This window comes from Monopterus albus, unplaced genomic scaffold, assembly GCF_001952655.1.
Source record: "Monopterus albus unplaced genomic scaffold, M_albus_1.0 scaffold125.1, whole genome shotgun sequence".
Classification (NCBI taxonomy): domain Eukaryota; kingdom Metazoa; phylum Chordata; class Actinopteri; order Synbranchiformes; family Synbranchidae; genus Monopterus; species Monopterus albus.
In genome coordinates this window covers 1,235,564-1,259,567 of record NW_018128005.1, presented here as the reverse complement: position 1 = coordinate 1,259,567, position 24,004 = coordinate 1,235,564, and the positions used below count along the sequence as shown (strand labels likewise).

Here is a 24,004-nt window from a genome sequence, read left to right as displayed (position 1 = left end):
TCAGCAGGAGTGAATTTCAAGCCAGTTCCACTGTAGGATGCGGTGGAATGTTCCGGTATTATGGCATAAAGTATGAGTATGTACTTGTAACTGAGGTGTCCTGAGACAGGGGTTTGTGCCCCATCTCTAACTAATAATACATGTTAGCTCTGTATAATGATGTCAGCCATCTTCCCCTGTCCTCAACCGCATTGCTTTAGACCCTGGCTATAACTTAAAGGGACTGTAATGACCTGGTCAACTTTAGCACTGAACTGTCATATTGGTTTTTAATAAACATTGATGAGCTCAGTGTAGTTCTGCTTTCTTGGTTTAGGATACGTTGTTGGTTGGTTTCTAGATGGGGCAGGCACCGTATTGTACCACGCACCCCCCCTTTTATTTGTTTGTTTGTTCAAGCACAAAGGCTGAACACTGCTACATTTGTTTTGGTCAGAGGGCCATGTAAATACTGTGCCCCTGTTGTGCCCGACAGGCCCCACTGGCACACCCTGACCTCCAAACCCTGCCTTCCTCCCCATTAGCAGGCCTTTATAAAGAGAGGGTGCTTTGGGCGGCACACGCCTCCCGATACTGACACGCCCGCTGTCACCCCGGGGAATGGGGGGGGGGGGCATGATTCAAGACGCTCATGTGTCGCCAAGTAGATTCCTTGGCATGATGCCTATGAGAGGGGGTTGTTGAGCTTTTTCTTTTAACTTTTATTCAAGCAGGGCGGTTTGATGAGGTACACGTGCTCTGTTAAAGTAAAGACGCACTCCACCATGTCCAGCTTCGTAGCAGCAGCAAACTTTGTTATCTCCCTCCTTTCCTAGTACCTCAGCTGTGTTTTTATTTTGTTTTTTACTTCCTTTTGTGGTGGCCTGAAAAAAAAGGTCTGTGTCAAAACTTTTATTTTGTTTCAGGCCTCTAAACCAAATTATCTTCAGGACATGAAGAAAACTCATATTGGTAGAGAAATGTGTGCTTGATAAATAAAACATTCAAAGTTTGGTGTCTGTTGCTGTTTCACGGTAAATTTAGTACAAATTACATTTCTGACACTTGTGGATCGATGACATTCTTTTTCTATATGAATCAACTGTCTCATCCTTGAGCAGTGATGTAGAGTTTTAGAGGGACATAATTGTACTTTTACATTGCCGTTATTTAGATTTTTACAAAACCATATATTTCTCACGAGTGTTTTTCAAATGCTGCCGTCAATTTTTGGATTGATTTTGTACCTTCCAGACAGACGCTTGCGTTCATTAATTTCGTTTTATTTTAAAATCAATTTGAAAAGGCTTAAAACTTGCTAGACACCGGTCATCCATCACGGTGAACATTTATCCACTTTTATTTATTGTCAAAGTTAACACAATCAGTAGAATGGCTGCTTCAGCATCTTAGATTTTAAACCTGCCTGCCAGAAATCATTTCAGTCAGGAGCTACACTGTCAGAAAAATGAAGACAGACGACATAAGCTAGTCTGGATCATTTTCTCAGTTCTTTGAAAGCACCAACGGCAAAGAGCTTTGGAAATATTCCCCAAATCTCCTGAAATAAAAACCTAACTTTTACAAAAAGTTAGGCTCCAAGACGTTGCAGGAGGATTATAACAGAATTCTGAAACTTAATTAAAACCAAGAAATTCCTGGAAAGCAAGAGTCAGTGACAATTTCTTAAAACTTCTTAAAGTGGTGAGCTCGGCTCAAATCAGCGAGTGTGTAGGTGTGCTCGCTGTCTGGAGGACATTTCACCAGTACACTCTGCCTGGAGCTAGTGATGATTTGCTCACAGGCATCTGTTAAACTACTTGACTCCTCTGCCACCACATTAAGCAGGAACAAGGCTGAGCGCTGTTTGTGTCACCTTCTCAGTCATTAACGACATAAATTCACAATTAAAACACTGAGCCAAAGCTGGAAGATGCAGCTCGGATTCCCACCCAGATCACAGAACACACTAAAGTGTCACACCCCTGATGAAACGTGTAAATTTGAAAACCAGTACACTGCAAACAAAGGTTCCTGTGTTTGTATGGATCCAGCTTGGGAAGCAGAGCTGCCGGGACTTAGGAGCCACTGTAAATTTGCAGTGTTTAGACTCTAAACCTGTCCTGGTTTATACTGTTGCTTCACATTTTTTGCCTTTTCGTCCTCTAATTGGCTCTCGGGAGGGGGGAAGCCATTTTGAAAGATTTTTAATTACATCATAAAAGAACTTGCTGCCACGGCAAAGTTCGCCGTGTGGGCTCGTTGAAATATGAATGCTGTTGCTGTGTTTCCCTCCCCGACAAAACACCCACAGTTCAGTGTGTTGCTCTGATTAGTTTCTGCATTGTGCTTTTGATGATGCTAAAAGTAGGCTAATGTTCCATGATGCTCAAGATGATGTGTCAGACGCCTTTCCCTCCTGATCTGATGAGAATTAAAAAAAATAGAGAGTTGACAGAATGGTTGGAAGCTTCAACCCAAAGCTGCCATAAAACATCCAGACTGGTTTCCTATAATGGACACGTATGGTGAAAACAAATGAACCGCACATAAAAGTGTAATTGTCGCTCTGTATCTTTCAAATAAGGGACAACATACATTGAACTTGTAATTAAGCCAAAAACATCATCAATTATGGTCCTAATGGGAAGTCTCATTATACATTAATCCAGTTATCATGCAGCTAACTATTGAAGACATTAATCATTTGGACATTACTGTAACCATCTCATAATAAAACCATTAAAATGGTTTTATTATGAGATAATGTGATTTACAAGCGCCAACCAGCAGCTCTGACAATCTGTAACCATAGCAACACAATCTGATAAATCTACTTAGCCTACAACAATTAATCAAGCATTTCAGTAAATAAATGTTGTAAAACTCATCTGTCTGCAGCAGGAAGGAAGACGCCATATTGAATATTTGGGGCAAAAGAAAAGAAACTTTGGGGTGAGCAGTGATGAGATGCTTTGAGCAGAGTTAAACTAAACAAAGTGAATTATGATTTTCATGAAAATGAAAATACTGTTTTTATTTAAAAACATTGTTTATTCATCTGTTGTTTTTTTATTCATCATTTCATCTATTAAGTGCGAAAGGCATGGTGGAACAGTGGTTAATGTAAAGCAAGAAGGTTCCGGGTTTGAGCCCGGGACAACTGTGTGGAGTCTGCATGTTCTCCCTGTGCCTGCATGGGTTCTCTCCAGGTGCTCCAGCTCCCTCCCACAGTCCAAAGACATGCAGGTTAGGTTGACTGGTGACTCTAAATTGCTCCTAGGAGTGTATGTGTGTGTGTGTGTGTGTGTGTGTGTGTGGTTGTGTGTCCCTAAGTGTCAGCCCTGTGACAGACTGGCGACCTGTCCAGGGTGGACACCGCCTCTCGCCCAATATTAGCTAGGACTGGCTCCAGCCCCCCGCCACCCTATTTGGGAACTAAGGGGTATAGATAAATGATGGACGGTTCTATTAAGTGCATATTTTTTAATAAATGACTTAACCAAGTATCAGAATTGTTGTTGCATCATCCATATTAATTCTTTCAGCACTGTCTTCAAATTAAAAGTTGGGCTAAAACCGAAACAAGGCTGATTTTATAAGCTTACAAATCACTGACATTTTGACAATACAAGGACCAAAACACCCATAAAAACCACGTCTATAAATACAGCAGTGCAGAGTATATTTGGCTGCGGTTCAGTGCTTCTGTAGTATCTGTCTGAGCTCTCTGCCCTCACACGGCTGTGCCTGCCTCCCACCAGCGGTGCTGACAGTGTCCCCAGGCCAGGCACCCAAGCACTTTAATAATCTGCACTCATTTATGAGTCTGTGTCCGAGCTCATAGATCAGTGTCAGCGCGCCGACCTGCGAGAACATCAGGCAGATCAGATGCAGATAATGAAGGCCTGCCCACATCACCGCCTCGGTCAATCAAACACATCGTTAGTTAATCACCAGTGTCTCCCTCATTAAGAAACATAGATACTCTGGGAGATTCGGCCCAGGTCTTCTGTTGCAGTCAGTGTCCTTGTGGGCTGAAGCATGCTGGGATGTGTGGGTTCACATACATCAGGCTCAGTGACGTTTACTCTGTAAAGTTACTCTGCATGATGAGATGAGAAGTGCATATCCAGGGTTACACAGAACAAGGCGGTTGAAGTTCCCATGCAACCTCTAAACACAGGGATTAGACACTTAAAATACATTTTTTACTTTTTAATTAAACATTTTTATTTTAATTTAGGAGTATTCTTCCATAAACAATATTTCACTTATGCAAAATATTTAAATTATTTTTCAGAACTGTACAGGACATCCTGTTAGAAGTTAAACAACCCCCTCCTTCAGCATTTGTAATGCTTCAATGTATTTCTCCCTTTTCCGTTGTATGTGGAAATTTGGGGATATATAGCTGATAAAAAAAAAACACTTACCCAAATAAGCTGCAGTGATTTATTTCTGCCAAAGTTGATGTTGATTTAATTTGCTGATGTGTAAAGTAATGTCTTAACAATGCAACTTCCCTGAGACTAAAGTAAGTGTTTTGTACAGTTTTGGTTCATCTGCAGCATCATAGCACAGATATCAGATAATCGGACCTAGGGATGTCAGTATGTGAAGTATTAGCACCTGTTGAAATGTCTTCAAAATCAAAGCAGAGAACAATACTACATAGTACAAGTATTCAAAAGGAGGTTAGGAAGTAAAGTATAGTTTTAATTTCTCCTGGTGCACCAGTCTCCTTGGCCTTTGCCTTTTTTATAGAATGAGTAACACTGTAATTCTACGGTTAGAACAACATGAAGTGGTGCGTTCACTGAGAGTCATGTCGAGAGGCGTGGAGGGAAACTTCGTCATGGAGTCAGCATTTCGTTGTGGTCACACATCCAGCAGGCAGAAGATGCTCAGGCGGATGAATGAAAACACTGTATTTGTTGCTGAGAGACCATCTGGCACACTTCATCCTAAACTTCTTAACTTTTAATTCAACCAGAGCAGGCTTGCTGAGCCTGCATGTTAGAAACTGGCAGGTGCGTAGCAGTTGTAGAAACTGTTTACTCATTCAGTCCTCCTACCCAGATGTTTTGCACCTAGCCAGGGTCTGCTCTAGCCCATCGTATTGTTGAGGTTTCATGACTTCAGACTGACACACAGCCGCATAATAAAACAAGTCTTTACTGAACTGACTGTCACAATATCTAATGAGGTTGGTTTTGACAACAAATCCCATTTTCTTTATTCTGGAGCCTCCTGAAGCTCATTAAGCCAGTAGTGCCCATTTTACTTTCCTCATTTTCTATCTTTAAGCTTTCAAGTACAGAAAGAGAACCAAAATAATAAGGGTAATCATGAATAAGCATTTTGATGAACCTGAATATTGTGGTTCTGCATTGATGGTGCAGTCATCATCAAAGAAGCTTCACCAGATCTGTTGACAAAGGTTGAGGCTGTGCCTCCCTGATGTCCCATCACAGGTGTTTTGACACTGACTGGAGAAGACCCATACTAATCTACTTATATGTGTGAAAGTACCACAGGGTTTTAGTCAGTAGAAATAATGGAGCTCGTTGAAAGAGCAGTAAAATATCATCAAAGCTACACCTACAGCTGAAAATAATTTCAAAAGGAGTCTAATATGAGGCAATAATTTTTACTCACATTAGATGTTTTTCTTGCCGAGCTTGTCTTTGTTATAGTGTGTTTTAAATTTTGGAGGCGAATGTCTCGTCATTAACGTTTCCTGAACCTAAACTGTGGCAAAATGCACCCGTGTAAGAGTTTCACAAACAAATGTTCCTTGGCAGTGTATCCCAATACTGATGCTGTCAAATGTGAGCATCTACATTATGAACACCACTAATAATAAAACTGGACATAGTTCTATTCTTCTACACTGCATGCCCACACAAGGGGTTGGCTGCATGTTAGAGCGAGACAGTAGTGTCTGCTATGAGAGGTTTGTTTGTCAAGGTGGTACAATAGAAATGTTCCCTCAGATGTCCAGAGTTGTGCAGTGTTACGACACTACTGGTTCGATACTGTTTGACGACAGTGATGAACCTGACCCTGTCCTCCCTCTGTAGGAGCTCTGTCGGCAGCGTATGGCAGTCAAACCTCCAGCTGAGCGTCCGGAGCCGATCTCGTCCAGGATCAACAGTGTGTCGTCTCAGTTCAGCGATGGTGGGCAGGCTGTCAGTCCGTCAGCACGCAGTAGCATCTCCTCCTGGAGCGAGGAGCCTGCCCACTCCAACATGGACATCTCCACTGGCCACATGATACTGGTGAGTTTCATATCAAGTCACCTTGTTGCATCCATCGCACCAACAGTGCCAGTGAGAGTCCTGTGCATGTGTACTGAATTTTAATAGTTAGAGTCAGTGATAAGGACGCGGCCCTGCTAAAGGGCATCAATGTAAATGTGAATGAATTTGTGTGTGTGAGACACTGAAAAGCTGATGGATTTAAAGATCTGAAGAAGGACTGTCTTCCAATTTTGAACAAAACTGTGGGATGACTAATGGTTTTAAATGATGTCATGTCATTTTATGGCATGAATGAATCATTGGAACTGATGTTAATGTATAAGTCTCATCCACCCACTTCTCCTCCAGAGTAGTTGCAAGAGTTTGACTAAAATTTGGACTCTGCCTTTATGGAATAATAGAGAAAGAAAGTACATTTTGAAAGAAGGGTTTTGTCAGTGAATGCCTCAGAGAACAAACTGTAACATTCATTCATCCTAGCCTTCCACACCTCTGAATTACTGCCCACGTTTCCAGTGTTTCAGCAGCTGAAATAAGTCTTGTGTTGGCCTCATTGACATCTGTTTTGCTGACTGAAAAACCCATCAGAGCTGTGAAGGCAGGAATAAGAATGGGGATGCAAGTGTTGTGTGCCAGAGGCAGAAAAATTGCTACATCCATAAAAAAATACAACAAACACTGGCCTCAGAAACAGTGATTAGCATGGATTAGGTGGATGCAGCAACTTTTAAATCGAAACGTTTCCTTGAATGTGGGAAATATTAATTTACCTGCTCCCAGGAACCACTACCACGGCATCTGTATTGATTTGAAATTACACTGGAGGGTCGAGTATGTCACTTGCTACTAACCAAAATATCTCACCTCCCAAACAGACATTGGCTTGGTCAGACTGCATGATTAAGTGAAACAAAATTCAGTCTGATGATGAGGCCGAGGTCACACCTTAATAACAGGTATTACTAAATATGATGATCATATTTCAAAGTGAGTTTTCTTTCAGTTGCGATGATCATTTTACAAGAGATGGCAAAATGGGGGATTTGCCCCGTCTGTGAGGTTCACACAGTATTTTGTTGCCTGTCTTTCCAAACAGCTGCAGACTTTGTGCTTCTATTATTCTCTCTTTGATCCAAAACACCCCATCCCCTCCTTCTCTTACCCCATAAACCACTTACCTGTTTAAAAACAGTGGAACCATTTTGCTCCCATCTCCCATATGTCTGAATTTCTGAACATACCGCTCCTTTCCTACACACATACATGCACACACACAATTTTCCTCTCATCTCACTGTCTCTCTCATTTCTCTCCTTGCGTCTCTTTTGTTTCTGTACGTCTCATTACACCCACAGATTCTGTAAGTAAGCGTCTTCTTTCCTAAAGATGAAAATCACTATTGAACCTTGGTCGCATTCCATCAGGCGCCATTGTAACTGAGCGATATATTCACTTCAACTACCCACCAACCTCCAGCAGCACCTCCTCCTCATCCCAACTCCCCCGCCTCGCTCTCTCTCCATGCATTAGGAAGCTGCCGGCGAGATGTGACAGAACGGGCTTTTTGATGTGTTCAATAGGCACAAAGATACTAATTACCCCTGAGAGTTGCACCAGAGTTGTGTTCAGGAGAAATGGCTCCCTTTGTAGCCCTGTGCTGCTGCAGAGAGCAGCTCTGTTGTTTTACACAAACACCCAATTCAGCTAAAGTGTCTCTCTGGCAATCGCACCCGCAACACAAAGCGATGCGTATGTTTGATGTCCCGAGGTCATGTGGATGAAAATGCTGTAGATCTGAGTTTTGCGACAGCGAGGTCTGAACTTCCTCAGGTACGTTTTCTTTGTTCTCACCAGATGAACCAGCAGAGGCAGCAGCACTTGAGAGATAAATGGAATGAAACTGAAGTGTTTGTCCAGTACTCAGTCTGGTCAGGATGAATTTGTTATAATGCTAAAATGTAGCTGGTGTGAGGGATCAAGTGAATCTTTTGTGACCGCGATGATTCATAATGTTTGTGTAGGTGATGAAGGTGCATGTCCTCTTAAATGTTATTATGCCTGTTAGCAGTCTTCCTAAATGTTCTAAGAGTTTTTTAACACTGTAAAATGACTACACCAGTCAAAGGTTTTAGAACATTCCTGTTTTTCCTGTTTTCATCGACATTTAAGCCGTTCAAGTCCAGTGAATAACCTGAAATGGTACACAGCTAAGTAGTAAACTGGCAGAGGTAAAACAAACAAAACACATCACCAAAAACTAAAAATGTGCGTAAATTTAACATAGCACAAACCAGGCCTTTCTCGAGGATGTAGTACCGGGTTAGCTTCTATCTTTTCTACAGCAGTGGAAGTAAATGAGGCCTTGAAAACTGATGCAAACAATCCGTACAGGAGTCCCAACGTTTAGTGACAACTTACAATAACAGATTCTCTCTGTACACAGGCAGAGTTGTAAAACATGTTACCTCACCCTCTGAAGCATCATTTGGTAAAAGGCCATGAACAGAGGAAGTCAGAGCTTCTCAGGGTTTCATTCAATAGCAGGATAATGACACACACACCACCAGGCTGTAGAACAGCAGCACAATTTCCAGACTTTCCAGGTGAAGAGTGAAAACAAAGCAACCTACAAGTGCAGCACATCTGTGGGAACATCTGCAGCTGTGCTGTCTGTCCCAAGTATATTTGATCTCAATTGTAGAAATAATGACATGGATGTGTTCACCTGTGGGATTACGCTGGTAACAGATAGAAAACCTTAGGTGGTCTAAAACATTTGACCAGTAGTGTCTGTGCATTGTCCAATATATAGAGAGATTATAGAGATACAATGCAGCTAACCATGGCCACAACCTCTCCCTAACCATAGTCGAGTAGTTTTAGTTGCTTCAACATATCAAACTGTAACCACAGAGGTGGTATATCAGAAAACGCTCACTGGTAACAGTTATATGAGCCATTTTGTAAAGTGCTTGGTAGACCAATCCTTGATTAGCTGTGTTCCACCCAGTGTTTCTGTAGAGATGTGTGGCTGTAGGCTGAGAAAATTCTAAATAGGAAGAATGAGTAAGAAGCTCTTGAGTCTGATTTGGGGAAATGTTTTAATTCGTACCTGCAGTAATGAGGAATATGGGAGATTCCAGCAGTGGACTGTAGTTAAGTTACATCATCACGTTTTCCATTTTCAACATCCAACTCATCTAACGCAGTGACTCTGGTGTGAATCCTTAAAAAGTGAGAGAAAGGAATTTTACACTCATCAGAAGTAACAAGTCAAATGTACTTTTATGGAGCTATTTTTATTACTGTTTGGCATTAACCCTAACCCCCATTCAGTGGACGGATTATAAGTATAAAATGTACCCTGAACAGAAATGGGCGCCTTTTAATTGCAACAAAGCTGTTTAAATCTCATTAAACCTGTCCAAACGGGCAGGGTTTATTAGAGCCCCCTGTGCTGATGAGGAGTTGATGGCATGTTTAACTTTGTCACATCAAGGGAATAAAAACGACTGAACAGTGGATTGGCAGTCACAGGATGCTCATCATCATGGCAAGTGACAGCGTGTGACTCTTAGCTAATCATGAAAATTGTGAATTCCTCTTTTTCCTCACTGACTTTCCCACTCATGTCACCACTATGACAGAGAGCGAGGTGGAGGATGAGAACAGGGATGTGTGGAACTGTGTTTCAGTACCTTGGACAGCGCCACACATCCTGCAGCTCTGATTGGTCCAGACCATCTCCATCCTCCCACCGCAGAAACATGAGACAGCCAAGTTACATAATGGCACTAACACCTGAAAACCATGTAGCTCCAAAATGTCACCTTCTTAATGGAAAGCAAGCGGGATGTACTGTATGTTCTCCACTGGGGTTTGGAGCCTTTCAGGAGCCCAGAGGTCACTTTGTTTTCTCAGTCCACAGACAAACATTTAAACCTGCTGCAGAAGCTAAAAATGGAAAAAATAAATAAAATTGGCATAATGACCTTTCCACATAACAGTGACAATGGCTGTTTAATGTTTCTTGCCACCCACTAAAACCCCCTATAGTAAAAGTTTTGTTTTTAATCCTCCTTACATCCTTCCTCTATCTTTCACTCAGTTTTCCAGTGTCTTGTTGCTAATTTTGTTTTCTTTTAGTGATTGTCGTGTTTTTCTTTCACCATCTTTCTTCCTACCAGTTCTTCTTCATGGACTCTTTACTGTTTTCTTCTTTCTTTCCTCAGTTATCCACACATTCCTGTTCTGCTATGTTCTTACTTTCTTAGTGGATTATTTCCATGCGTTAATATTTGTATAATCCATATTTTCCTTCACTGTATATCATTGATCTCTTTCTCATTTGTCTTATTTCTTATGTCATTGCATTGTTCTTTCTTCCACTAGATTTTATTGTAGCCCTATTTGCTCTGAATTTTTTTCCACTCCTCTCCCGTCCTCCTTACCTTCTGCGCTGTCAGTTTTCCTTTCCACAGTTTGGAACAGTGCCTATTTATTGATACAGTCAGTTTTACAAAATATTCACACTCATTTCAAATTCAAATATTGATGTTAGAGACCGAGCTGAGAGTTTTATGGCAACGAAATGGGACCCAGATGAAACATTTGGGGGATTTTTTTTCAGAGTGGTGTCACAGCAAGAGATGAGATCCATCACAAAGCCAGATGAACGCAGCGCCGCCATGAAAAAGCAAATATTCATCTCCGTCGTCCACTCAAGTGAAGCCACTGTTGAGCAATTAATAAAAATCACGAGCGTCAAAGAAAGGAGTAACGTGAGTGCTCCGGCTCTCTCCTCCTCGCTAGCCAACCCTCCCACCTCCCCCCAAAAATTAATTGACTCCTAAACCCCAACAGATTCCATGTCATCCACCCACTGATTTTAATTTGAGGAGAAACTGCTTTCACCATCTCATCTAAGTTAATGAATTACTTGGTCCCATGTGACTGTGACTGAGCACCCCTCCACCCCACCCCACACCCTCTCTGCTTGTGTCTTAAGAGGATTAGTAAACTCTCTATATAAAGCACATTATCTTGTCTTTTGTTGTGGGGCAAGTAAATGTTATAGAGGAGCCTCCGCCGACATTACGCATTCTGGGAGTTTGTTGTGGTATGTGTAGCTCGCCGTGAAGCCAGCTGCGATGTGACCTGCAGCATTGACAGGTTGCAGAAAGAACGGGCTTCAGGAAATGGCTGTTAAATCACTCTGATGTGGTCAGCTGAGGAGGAGAAAGCCTTCAGCTGCAGATCAGTTAGTCTCGTCTATCAGGATGATGTCAGCTCCTACTGTACCTAAACACCAGTCTCTGATATGAAGGATGGATGGTGCGCATTGACTGACGATGCCTTGTTTGTTTTAGACTGATACAAAGGGATTTGGGGCTTAAAAGGTATCACATGTTAATTTATTAGACATCAGTTCAGAAAATAGTCAATTACAACCTTAAATCCAACATTATTGATGTCTACATATAGAATATCTCTGAACTCTTGAAGTTTATAATCCTGAAAGAAAGCTAAGATCCAATAATCAGCTACTTCTCAACATTCCCAGATCCAAACTGAAATCCTGCAGTGGCGAGTCCTAATCTCTGGAACCGCATTCCCATGGATGTTCGGTCCTCTCCGGATCTAAGTAGTTTTAGATCTCATCTTAAGACATATTTTTTTGCACAGGCATTTAAATCCAGTCAGAGTTAGGCTGGTGCTGGCATATGTGTATAAGTATTTTGATGATTTTAATGATTTTTTTTATTGTAATATTGTTATTGTTAAGTACTTTGTAACTTGGTGTTTTGAAAAGTGCTATATAAAGAAAATGTTGCTTTGCTCATTTGTTTGAATCTTCTTTAATTTAATTAGGTTAATTTACGCACATAATTGCGAGCAATGCGCTTCACATTGCTGCTTCTTTGAGCTCGCTTATCTCATCATCTGTGTGTCTTTTAAAAGTTCTCATATGTTGGCCAAACCAAACATCACCTCAAGTTCAGAATTAATGACCAAGTATGTTTGAGTATACAGTGAATTTGTGTGTTACAGAGGCTCTTCAATGCAGCTATTTCATTGATGATTTTGGCCACATTAACATTGGTACTCAAATGCAAAAGAGTGACAGGAACATTTAAAAATCCATAAAAGACAGCTGCATATGATGCAAGATTTAAATTGCAGCCCGTTTAAATTCACGATATATAATGTGGATTTGGCAGCACACTTATATATTTTTTTTAAACAATGCTCTTATATGCCGTTTTTTTCTTCGGCGACATGGTTATATTCTAGTTTACCGACAAATTTGAGCTTCTCCTACCACTAAAGTATGTATCCCCACCCCCTGGGCCACAGAGGGAAGCACTGAGCAAACCGCTGCTTGACACACCAAAATGAGGAGAAGAAGATGACAAGCTACCAGGCTGGGGCTGTCTTCCATTGTAGTGCACACTGGCTGATAAAAAAATAAATTAATAACAAAGACTCGACTAGAAGAGTCTTGGTCGACTTGATGGGCCTCACGATTAATAATTCGACTAGTCAACTTTCTCGTGGAAACGTTTTCAGTCAAAGGAACCCTCCCATCAGTATGACATGTCAGCCACCCACGTATTTGTTGTGTTTCCATTTCTCTGCTTGTTTGCACAAAAAAGAGAATCATAAAAAAACACTGCATGAGCAGCAACACACACGTGACTAAGCAGTAAAAGAAAGGGCTAAAATCTTTAAAAGCTCAGAACACAAAGTCAAGTCACAGTGATTTCCTTCAGTCTCCTCCCCGTCCTCTACAGTCTCTGCTGATCCAAAATGGCTGCTGCATTACCTCACTTCATGCAGCCAGCTTTGATGCCGTTGTTTCCCACAGGTGCTTGGATGGTGCATCAGGGCCACAGCAGCAGCTCGGTCAGTCTTATTGCACAGCAGTTTTCACTGGGCGCACCCCCCCACAGTAAGGGGATTATTCAGTGTTTGGCCGACACATGGTGATCTCAGCACCTCCTGATTGGATTGCAGTAATCCCTTTACACAGTCACAAAACCCTATTACTCTGGCATTAGAGAGGGAGAGAGAGGCTAGGGGGTAGAGGGTGGTGGGGGGGCATTAGATGTAGGACAGCGGGTGTGTGAGTGTGTATTCTGTAGGGAATTCTATGAATTTTTTTGTACTGTTTAGTATGTTTTTGGGTTATGTGTGAGTGAGTGTAGATACATTTAGTGCGTGTGTGTGTGTGTGCACGGAACACTGTGACTCCTAGTGTGTGTGTGCACTGTATGGATAGACTATGTTTTTGTGTGTGACCTTATAAAACCTTTATGTGTGGACTGTGAATTAAATGTGTGTATGAGCATTATCTTTATGGTGTTTCTGTGTGTGTGTGTGTGTGTGTGTGTGTGTGTGTGTGTGTGTGTGTGTGTGTGTGTGTCTCTTTAGAAGGATTTAAACCTCCTGATGGTGATAAGCAGCTGTGCACAGGTGGAGCGTCACAGCTTGTGGCTTCCTGTTGCATCATTGCTGCTTTAAGAAGCTTGAAACAAATATAATAGAAAACTGACACTACAACAGTGAATGGCTAAGGGTACTGTATGTGTGTGTGTGTGTGTGTGCCTGGTATTACTCACACTGTGGGTACTCTGGGTTCCTCGTGGGGACCAGAAATTGGTCTCCCCATGTAAATCATTCAATCTCAGGGTGATGACTTGTGAGTGAGGTTGGGTTAAATCTTCAGGAAATAAATATAGGTCACTGTAAAGTCCCACAAGGTATGAAAATGTGTGTGTGTGTGTGTGTGTGTACATGACTTTCTATGGTTGTGTGGACACATTTTAGTTTGAAACTGTTGTGAGGACATTTTGTCACTGTGAGTATTTAGACTTGTTTTGAAGGTTCAGGTTAGAATTAGGTTGTGGGGACATAAAATCTGTTTACACAGTCACTCTGTAAGGGCTCACCTTCCAACAAAACAAAACAAGTCCTCATAACACAATGAATTAAATTCAGAGAGAAGACTTGTTTTAAGTTAAGGCTGGGTTTAGATTAGGGTTGTGGTGAGGCTCCAGGAAATACAGTAAGTTCAAGTCAGTGTAATGTACACCACAGTGTGGCTTGTAAATGCCTACACAACTCTACACAATGTGTGTAGAGTTTGTTGAGTGTACATGTGCATGTATAATAGAATCACCTAAGTGTATCTGATTAGGACACTCTCCCATTATCTTCCGGACGTCTGGTTATGCTGCCTTCCATTTTTAACAAACTCCTCTCATTTTATCAGAAAGTCATTAGGTCTTTTTTGGAAGCTAATTCTGATTAAGATCGGCCCCATTTGTAACTGCCACCATAAATCATCGCTGGAGCCATTTAAAGATCCACACAAGCTCATTTTGTTCCCTCATCCATTACAAACGATGGAGCGGTCCATATTCTGCCTGCATGGGCCACTGATTACTAAGGCTGCTGAAAAACAAAGCTACCTGTCCAGCATCAGATTACGGCTAACCTGTTAGCATCTGTACTAACAACAGACACGGTCCTTGCCATTGTCTTTTGTGCCAGACTCATTTGCCAGTAGTTGATCCAAGTCACATTGCTTTCCTTAATTATAAACACGGTATGATAGGTAATGGCCAAGCTGAAACTGATCGCCATTTAAATAGAGCTGGAGTAGATGAGACTGATACTGTCTCTGATTAAAATGGCTTTGGTGCAACTAATAAACTGAGGAATACATGCATAAAGGAACTCATATCGAGCCCTGTGATTGATTGATTTTCATTGTCACCTCAGTGCAGCACCAGATGGGTGAGATATGCCACATAGAATAACACAATAAGTTTAAAAGCTGATTGACAATCACAGCAAAGAGCTGTACTATTTTTACAGTCAACTTTTATTTGATTGACAAAATAACTGGTATCAGATTTTCCACCTGGTACTGTAGTGAGGTTCAAGCAAACAGCCTTCCAGACAGTTTAGTAAAGTTAAAATCACAAGATAGTACGTGAAATTTAGAGATGACAAATCAGTTAAAAGCCTTTTCCTTAAGAGCTGAGGCCTGCGTATGTCGTGCTTCAGGCAGCTTAACCAAAGATGTTGGTAGTGAAACTGGTACAGAAGCCTCCATCCCAGACATTACCTGATGTAAAAGCCTTTGCTATCTCTCCAGTTCAGTTCTCCTCACCTCCTCCTCTCTCTCTTCTCCTCATCTCCTTCAGTCCTATATGGAGGATCACCTGAAGAACAAGAATCGCCTGGAGAAGGAGTGGGAGGCGCTGTGTTCCTACCAGGCCGAGCCCAACGCCTGCACTATCGGCCTCAAGGATGGCAATGCCAAGAAGAACCGCTCCACTGCAGTGGTGGCATGTAAGCGTAGACCCCTCTCTGTTTAGTTTCTTTTCCTATAGCTCTCTGTTTCTGATTCTATCAGCCTTAGCATTTAGAAAATCAGCTCAATCACATCTTATAAATCTGTTTGAGACCTGTAGATGAGCTTTTGGGGGTTTTCCTTATTATGAAAATGGACATCAGTACAAGAGATTACCATCTGCACCTCGAATTAAAAAGTTCTGGCCTTCAGAACGGACGACTAGTCTCTGTATTTGTTTTGTGGAACCATCATCAGCTTGTCTTTGTGACTCAAACATAAAAGATGTGTTAAGGTTTGCATACAGTACCTAGAACAAATAAAACAAACTTTGTGGGCAGTGGAAAAATGGACCATAGACAGCATTAACATTAGAATATTACATTTTTGAGTGTAACCAGAATCGGACTGTTACACCTCCTGATGTCAGTCCTTCAAACATGGTGGCATCACTCTCGCCACATCCCCGTCTACTCTGAGCCTGGCCTCTATTATCAGAAACCAGGAGCAGATGCAGTGAGCAGAAGGGCTGTAAATTAGTTTTCTATTAAAGCTCTCCTGCACCAGCCTCATCAATGATTAAAATGTCTAAGCTTCTGTGGAAATAGCCCTTCTAAAAAAGTGCTGTCCCATTCTCTCCACCAGGCCAGAGCTTAATGAAATCCAGGTTGTCAGTAGGAAAGCAGTTTGTCAGGAATAAATTGCACTTCCTATTTGAAGCACCACTGCTTTCTCCAAAAAAATCTGAGCTGTTTTGCCACAACCACTGGAGACTTGAGAGTAGTTCTTGCAAGAGTGGAGTCTATAAACTAAAAAAAAAATTGTCCCTAAAACTTTCAGTGGACCAGGGATGATGGAGGGCAGATCTGTTCTCCTTGATATTCAGTGATTGAATCAAATTCCAAAATGTGTCTATGAACAGCAGTGACTACATGCAATAATAAATGATACTGTACTTAAGCTTAGAACTGTTGCTTAGATTGAACTATATTTATCAAACTTTCAGTGTGTTTAAACAGACAAAAATACTTTTCTCTGTACCTTCGCTTCATTTTTCAACCTAACTGGTGAAATGGCTTTAGCCTGACAGATTTGGTATGTTTGAAAACGTCTCCATCTTCATAACACTGGGATTAAATCCTGTCATTAAAGTTCATTAAAGTTTGACCAGACAGCATGAGTATGTAAAGGTGAACCCACCAGTGCTCTCAGAGTTTCATAACTTAACCCTAATAAGTGGGAATTTGTTGGAGGGATCAAATCTCTGAAGACCAAGAGAAAATTCCTCCAACACGTCACCTGATGGTTTTTACCTCTGAAATGAAGCAGTTCTATTCTGAGCTGAACACAAATCTGAAGACAATGAAATCTTTAGGCCATGGAAGCATTCCAGCACACATAACTGCTTGTTGAAATTTATAACCCCAAATCAGAAAACATTTCAGTAATTTTCTCATACATATGTTGTCAAACTGGCGGTCCTCGGCCCATCTATGCTTCTAAATGGATGCCACCTTTGTACCAAATCATGATGCAGTCACCTGTTGACATCACCTGTTTCAAATGGAATCATCATTTCATTGTTTTACCTCATTACTGGTCCTGAAATGCAACGCCCCAGCTTTTTCTGGAATGTGTTGCAGCATCAGAATTGGAGTGTTTGTGTTGAACAAAGAATAAAGTTGATGAGGTGTCACATCAGATAATGTGCTGCTGGATTGTTTTCAATGTCATACAGGACACAGATGATTTACACATCACTGTTTTCAGTTTTAATTTTAATTTTACACATCGTCCCAACGTTTGCTGGGGGTTGCACATCGCGGCCGCTGTGAGAGTGGCCGTGATCTGTGACTCAACAGATCTGAAAAGAAATTTCCCAATTCCAGTGCATGGAACGTGGTCACTGAACACCTGCACTCCAAAGACCAAATGCACTAAGCCCTAAGCCCTTCCATTTGTGTTCCAGATGATCACTCCAGAATCACCTTGAAGATGGAGAACAGCCAAGGCAACACTGATTACATCAACGCCAGCCCGATTGTAAGTACCTCCTCTGCATTCTAACTTTGTGCTTCACGCTGCCAGAATCCCACAGTCCCCGTGGGGCGGCACGAGAACAAAGGCAGCCTACTGTACAATTTAAATTTTGATGCAACACTTGCTTAGCTTCAGTGGCAGCCCCGAGCTACTGTGTATGTTCTGCACCATGAATATTAATGATTGTTATACAGCAAACACCCCTGGCCGGTATTCGCTTGGGGGAGGCGCGGGAAAGGACGTGCACACAGCTCTCGGCTCCCTTCTCATTTTCAAAAACAAAATTGATCTGTGGGGTCTTGGGGAAGGATTGTTTCTAACCTCAGGTTATGCTAGTTTGACACTAGTTTGTGTTTATCATTATGGTGCGCTCAATGTGCTGAGGCCTTTCCTTGCCACAGATTTACCCAGCAAAACAGCCTGTACGAAGGAGAAGGGGGATGAAAGAGCCAAGTGCATTCAGTAAGTGAGTGTATCAATTTGGAAACCAGTGTTGGAATAGTAGGTTTACGTTTCCCTCGAGGCAGATACAGTGGTATTCCATTAAAAGCAACAGAAACACTATGCATTTCAAATCTGGGCGTCACACCAAGAAGTGGCTGAGTGTGTGTGAGAGAGAGAGAGATAGAGGCAGGGGGAAAGAATGAGAAGGAATCAAAACCTATATACGAACAAAAGAGCAACCTTGTCAAATGTCACAAACATGCAAATGCAAAAACAGATGCAACACACGTACCCACGCATGCACAAAGACACACACACACACACACCCTGGAAGGCACACTTTTATGCAAACATGCACAGACATTTCCATATACACACGCATGTAATACACACACAAACATGCATGCTCACCGAGTCACATATGCCGTAGAACATAGGGTGCAGACACCCACACAGACCTGCAGGAGCACACACTCAAACATGAACACACACTTTGTACATGCATACATCTCCCCTCCCACGCACACACACACACACACACACACACACAGTCTGATTTCGCCCTCAGCATCACTTTGACAGCAAAAGCACGAGAAGAGACAAGATATTTGGGCTCTTGTTCCAGTAAACTGTCAATAACTGTAAAAGCTATTAATATATGTTTTAGTTGCCTGGCCAAACAGTTCTGTTGCTTGAAGGTAGGAAGGACCGTTAGAGAGTAGGCAGCTGGTAATTCTCTGCTGTCACACTGGAAAAACTTATTAGTTTAGTTCATAGTATTTAAACCTGACTATTATTTAAATTTCAGGTTTTTTTCAGAACATGGAACGGCTGCTTGAGGCTGACTCCAAAAGGGAGTCGGTGCCCACTGACTCCTGCATTAAAATCCCCAACTTTAGAGCGGAAATAAACACGTTTACAGCCTGGTACAAAGCATGGGTTTGTCTCTGCAGCTAATTTCCCTTTCAATGCCAACTCTACAGGGGGTGAATTTTTTAAAACTCGCTCATTTAAATTATATTGAGACTAAAAATTATGCATTAAGCGCGTGGCCGCTTTGAGTGACAGGTGGGAGGGTCCCGCCAAGGTGGCTGGCCACTAGTTGCCCAGCGAGCTCCACTCACGCTACTCATCTGGGATCTAACTGAGACCAGCAGCTGGAAGCTGGACCGAGCAGCCAGCTGTGCAGGTGTTTTCCATGATGATTGCTTTTAAGATGTGATGTCATTACACTTAAAATGGGGTTGTCTATTGTCTGGCTTCTACACGCTGATCCTCCCTTCATGGTTGGACCTAAAATACCAGCAGTTAAATTACCACCATCTTAGTTTTCCAGGTCACTGGCATGCACAGGCTCCTCCAGCATGACAATTCACCATGGCTTATCAGAGACAGCTGCTGCATTTTGAATTTGAATCTGTGTGCATCTTGCATTACTTTTACTCAGAAACTGAATCTGGTAGGGAGTTTGGTGAAATTTGACAACAATTTCCTCCAATATTCTTTTTTTTTGCCAGTTTAACAACCCAGTGACAACCCAGCATTCCTTCATTTCAGGCTCTGACACAGTCAGTCACCTGAGGGACTGTGGTTCACACCCTCTGATGTTCATTAACCACATAACAAGCTGCTCACAATGAACAAAGTAAAGACATTATCTGTGCAAACTGACAGTTATTATGATTAGATAAAGTATCACCATAAAAATCAATAAGGAAAATAAAAACAACCTGTGTGATGTGGCCCAAAGTCCCACAGCTGCACCAACTTACTCACAAATCCTTTGACATCCTTGTGGTTGTCACCTACAGGGACCATACATAGACTTCCATTCATTTCCAGGAGACTTACCCTAACCTTAAACAAGGCTGACACTTGCTCTAACCTTACATAAAATTTGACAAAATAGTCATGGAGACCAGCCTCCAGTTCTACACACGCACACAGATACACACAATCAAAACCCGGACAAGTAGTTTTCTACATACGCAGCCAAACACATACACACACACACACTTCCTAATCAGTCACTCACGTACCACTCACTCATGCCTACGCACAGTCAGACACACACACACATTCTGGTGAACATCATGTGCTGATAACAGAGTTTAAATCAGCATTGAAGCCAGACTGTTTCTGATTAAGGATTTAAAAATCACACAAAAGACTACAAGTAATTTCATCCCGTGTCCTCAACCTATTAACATCTTAATACATAAACCAGCCTCAGCAACATCAGGATCTAAAGCTGAAACAAATGACAACTTAAAAAACTATGGGATTAGTTCTGCTCATTCAAACATCTTAAAGTGATAAATGTTCACATTCTGTTCCTAGTCGTGTCCTCCTCTCCTCCAGTCCTACACTGTGGTATTGCTACTTTTACTTAAGTAAGGGATGAGAGTGTTTCTTCCACCACTGCCCTCAGAAGGAAAAGTTTCTTCCCATCAGTAGACATGATTTCCTCCACCCTGTCAGTGTCATACACTCGTTCATGTGCCAAACTGACTGACATGCTGAATTCAAGGAGAAGAGAAACTGGTGCATTTGAGCCCACACATTCGAAAGAGAGAGTGAAAGAGATTCGACTTGATTTCCTAATATGTAGATTCACAATGACAACTAATTCATGTACTGTAGCTAGCAGTGCCAGTCTGTCAGCAGTCGCACACACACGGATACAGTACACACCCCCGCTGAGGTGTCAGACTGTAGTAACAGTCGGCTCCATCACGAAACTTCATCAGACAGATCAGACCGAATGATCACTCACACACACACATACACACACACACACAGAGTCTGACTCCTCCCTTCCTCTCAAAAGACACGGCAAACAATAACAGGAATAATTAAGCTTGTAACATCCTCCAATTTTGCTCCTCATTAAGGAGGAGTGTGTGCGAAAGCAAGAGAGAAAGGCAGTTGTCCTTTGTAGCACACACACACACATCTGCACTGTCATTAATGGCGGGGTTTAATTCTGGGGACACTTTGAGATGTCAGGAAGCATTGTCTGTCTGCAGAGATTGAAAAGGAGACGGAGAGGAAAAGAGATAAAAAGAGATGTCAAGTGCCTCCTGCTCTCTTTGTCTTGTAGTGTCTCTGCATTTTCCTCATTCTCTCCTGAAGCTTTTCCCCTTCACCAACTTTCGACTCTACCAGTTCTTTCTTTCTCACCTTTTCTTTATCCACTCTGTTTCTTGCTGTTGTTGATTTGTCCATGCCAATTTCCTTTCTCCATCTCTGTCCTCCCTGGTCTTTCTTTTTCAATTCCCTAGATCTAACACTCTGGAGTGAAGGAACCGGGGACATTTTAAAGCTCTAAGAACTAATATTTTGCAACATTCAGTGTTGTTTTTTTCACATCTGACCTTTGCAAAACTGTAAAAAAATAAAAAAAATAAATAAAATAAAGTGTGTCTCTCCAAAATGTCTCTCACAGGTTTTTCTGGTCTTGGCAGAAAAGAAAAACCTGTACACAAAGAAAAAAGCCTGTATTTGTTTAATATATCCACTACATGGCCAAAGATATGTGGACAGCCACACCAGTCGAGCGTTTCTCTGTTCTTTTTAACCTTTTTTTGCCTTTTCTGTCTCTGAGATGCTACGTGTTAAGTTTATCAGAAGTGCATTATTGTTTGGCATTCATAAAGGGAACAGAGAACCATTAAAGATAATTTTGTGCACGGAAAAGCCCCAGAAATTATCTGTCTTCCCTCAGTAATTGCTTCCAACTAAATTGGCCTTGCCAATTATTACATTTATCGTACAATTTGCATGGTAATAGGCAGGGGTGTCATTCACTTTCTTGTAAATTCGCCTCACGTTTGTCTGCTGTCTTTTGCTCTCAACGCCTCCACCTTCTTTCTGTCATTTCCATTGAGTTAAGGAAGAAGTCGGAGTTACTGAAAACTCCTTCAGCAAAAAAACTTCCAGTTGTTACTTAACCTCTAGAGTCCTGAGCTTTGGAAACCCAAGCTGTGCGGTCCTCATATGAGGACGCAGGGACTCTAGAGGTTAAACAACTGTAAAAGATCTGTGTATATCCAACCAAAAGGACGGATGGAGAGATGTCTTCCTGTCTGTCAGACAGCTCAAAGACTGTAATGTGACATGTCCGGGTAAAACTAAATGTATTCATCCCGCTGTCACTAGTCCTGTAAAATATCCTTGAACAAGGTGTTCTTTTCTTGTCTGCACTCTTAAAACACCTTAAATGCAAAGCAGTTTTTTTACAAGGAGAATAAGACAGAGGAGGAATTGTTTGAGGTCAATTAAGAAATGGAGGTGTTCTGCAAACTCACATGGGTGAATGTCATGAGGTGGCCCAGAAATGTTTGTGCTATCTCACTGTATTCTCGCGGCGCTACAGGTTTGTCTAACATCACCAGTGGATGCTAAGGTGCAGTCGCCTCCTTCACCACTCACAGATTATTTAATTTGTAAACTTTTATTAATGGGGTAGTTATTGATTTTTTGTCCTCTACTTCACATTGTATTTGATGTTTTCCACAAAGATGCTTTCCAAGGACTTATACAGTAGCTGATTAAATCCCCATTACTCAGAAAACCTTCAAAAGCAAAAGCAAGTTGGAGAAACTAAAACTTTTTATTGTCACAGCCGCAGTGTGTGTTCTCACCTTGTACCCTCTTCACTTAAATTAATGTCATGTAATTCAGTTTTAGTTAATTCACTTACCAAGGTTAAAGTAACTTAAACAACACTGTCTGTTGTGGTTATGCTTGAAAGGTTTTGTTCCTCTGATGGTTGATCAACATCTTTTATCCTGTACAGGAATTAAAGTCACTTAAATTCATAACTTAGTCATGTTACATTTAACTCTACCTTGTTTGTTACTGCTGTTGTTTTGTATTGTATTTTCTATGGTGCTATTTTTTACAAACTGTGTCGGAGCTTCTTGATGCCGATTTCAGGGCATTTGCCCGGTAAATTCAGCGGTAAACACCACTAACATAGCATGAAACACTTTGGGGACAATATAGACATGAATTGTTGATATTGTGTCTTGTTTCCTATTCTCTTGCCCATTTGATGGCACATTTATCTACGTATTTTGAATGCACAAATTTATATTTTATATATATATTTTTTTGTTGTTGTCTTACAAAATCCACAGAACCACTGAACTAGAGTCAAATTCCTTTTTGTTTACACATACAGGTACAGTAAAGCTGATTCTGATTCTGAATTGTGCGAAACAGGGTTTAACTGGCATCGTCCTTCTCCTCTCCCCTCAGATGGATCACGATCCCAGGAGCCCCGCCTACATCGCCACTCAAGGCCCCCTGCCCTCCACCGTGGCTGATTTCTGGCAGGTAGAAACACTCACACACATAAATGCACATACACACTCACAGAATAAAAATCAATAGGTTTTCCTCTCTTAAACAAGAGTTAGCCGATTTTTATTAGTAGAGCAGGCCACACGGGAGAGCAGCCTGTTCTGTGGATGTCATTATTAATCTCTCGTTCACCATCATGCTCACCCCCCCACCGCCTCCGCTGTACACGCATAAATATGCACACAGTTGCACAAACACACAGTGTGTATACACTAGTCGACAGAGGGACACACTGTTGATGCAGGGGATAGAAAACACTTTCCCAACTGTCCCAGATGTTGGATTGGGTTTGAATCTGAGACCAGGAGATCAATAAGTTATTCTGGCCAGTCACTGCGCAGTGTTAGTCCCTGTGCAGTGTTGAAACACCACAAAATCCAAACATCTTCTTTGAATTAACAAAACATTGGTGTAAAAATTGGAAGTCGTATTCCTTTCCTTATCACATTTAAGTCAGAGTTCTTCTCTTCTCGCTGAGTATTCATTGCTAATTTCAAATTATAATGCCTTCTACTACTCATTACTGAGTAAAGTAATTTCA

General features: G+C 41.6%; 1 protein-coding gene across 3 annotated transcripts in view; it reads left to right on the top strand.

The window, feature by feature from the left end:
- Positions 1-24,004, top strand: part of LOC109967083 (receptor-type tyrosine-protein phosphatase N2-like) — a 194,639-nt gene that overhangs the window by 147,869 nt on the left and 22,766 nt on the right. For all 3 annotated transcript variants that reach the window (XM_020612432.1, XM_020612430.1, XM_020612431.1), the window contains 4 exons: positions 6,066-6,263; positions 15,461-15,608; positions 17,579-17,652; positions 23,359-23,436. In XM_020612432.1, the coding sequence (XP_020468088.1) occupies positions 6,066-6,263; positions 15,461-15,608; positions 17,579-17,652; positions 23,359-23,436 (498 nt within the window). The remainder of the gene's footprint in view (positions 1-6,065; positions 6,264-15,460; positions 15,609-17,578; positions 17,653-23,358; positions 23,437-24,004) is intronic.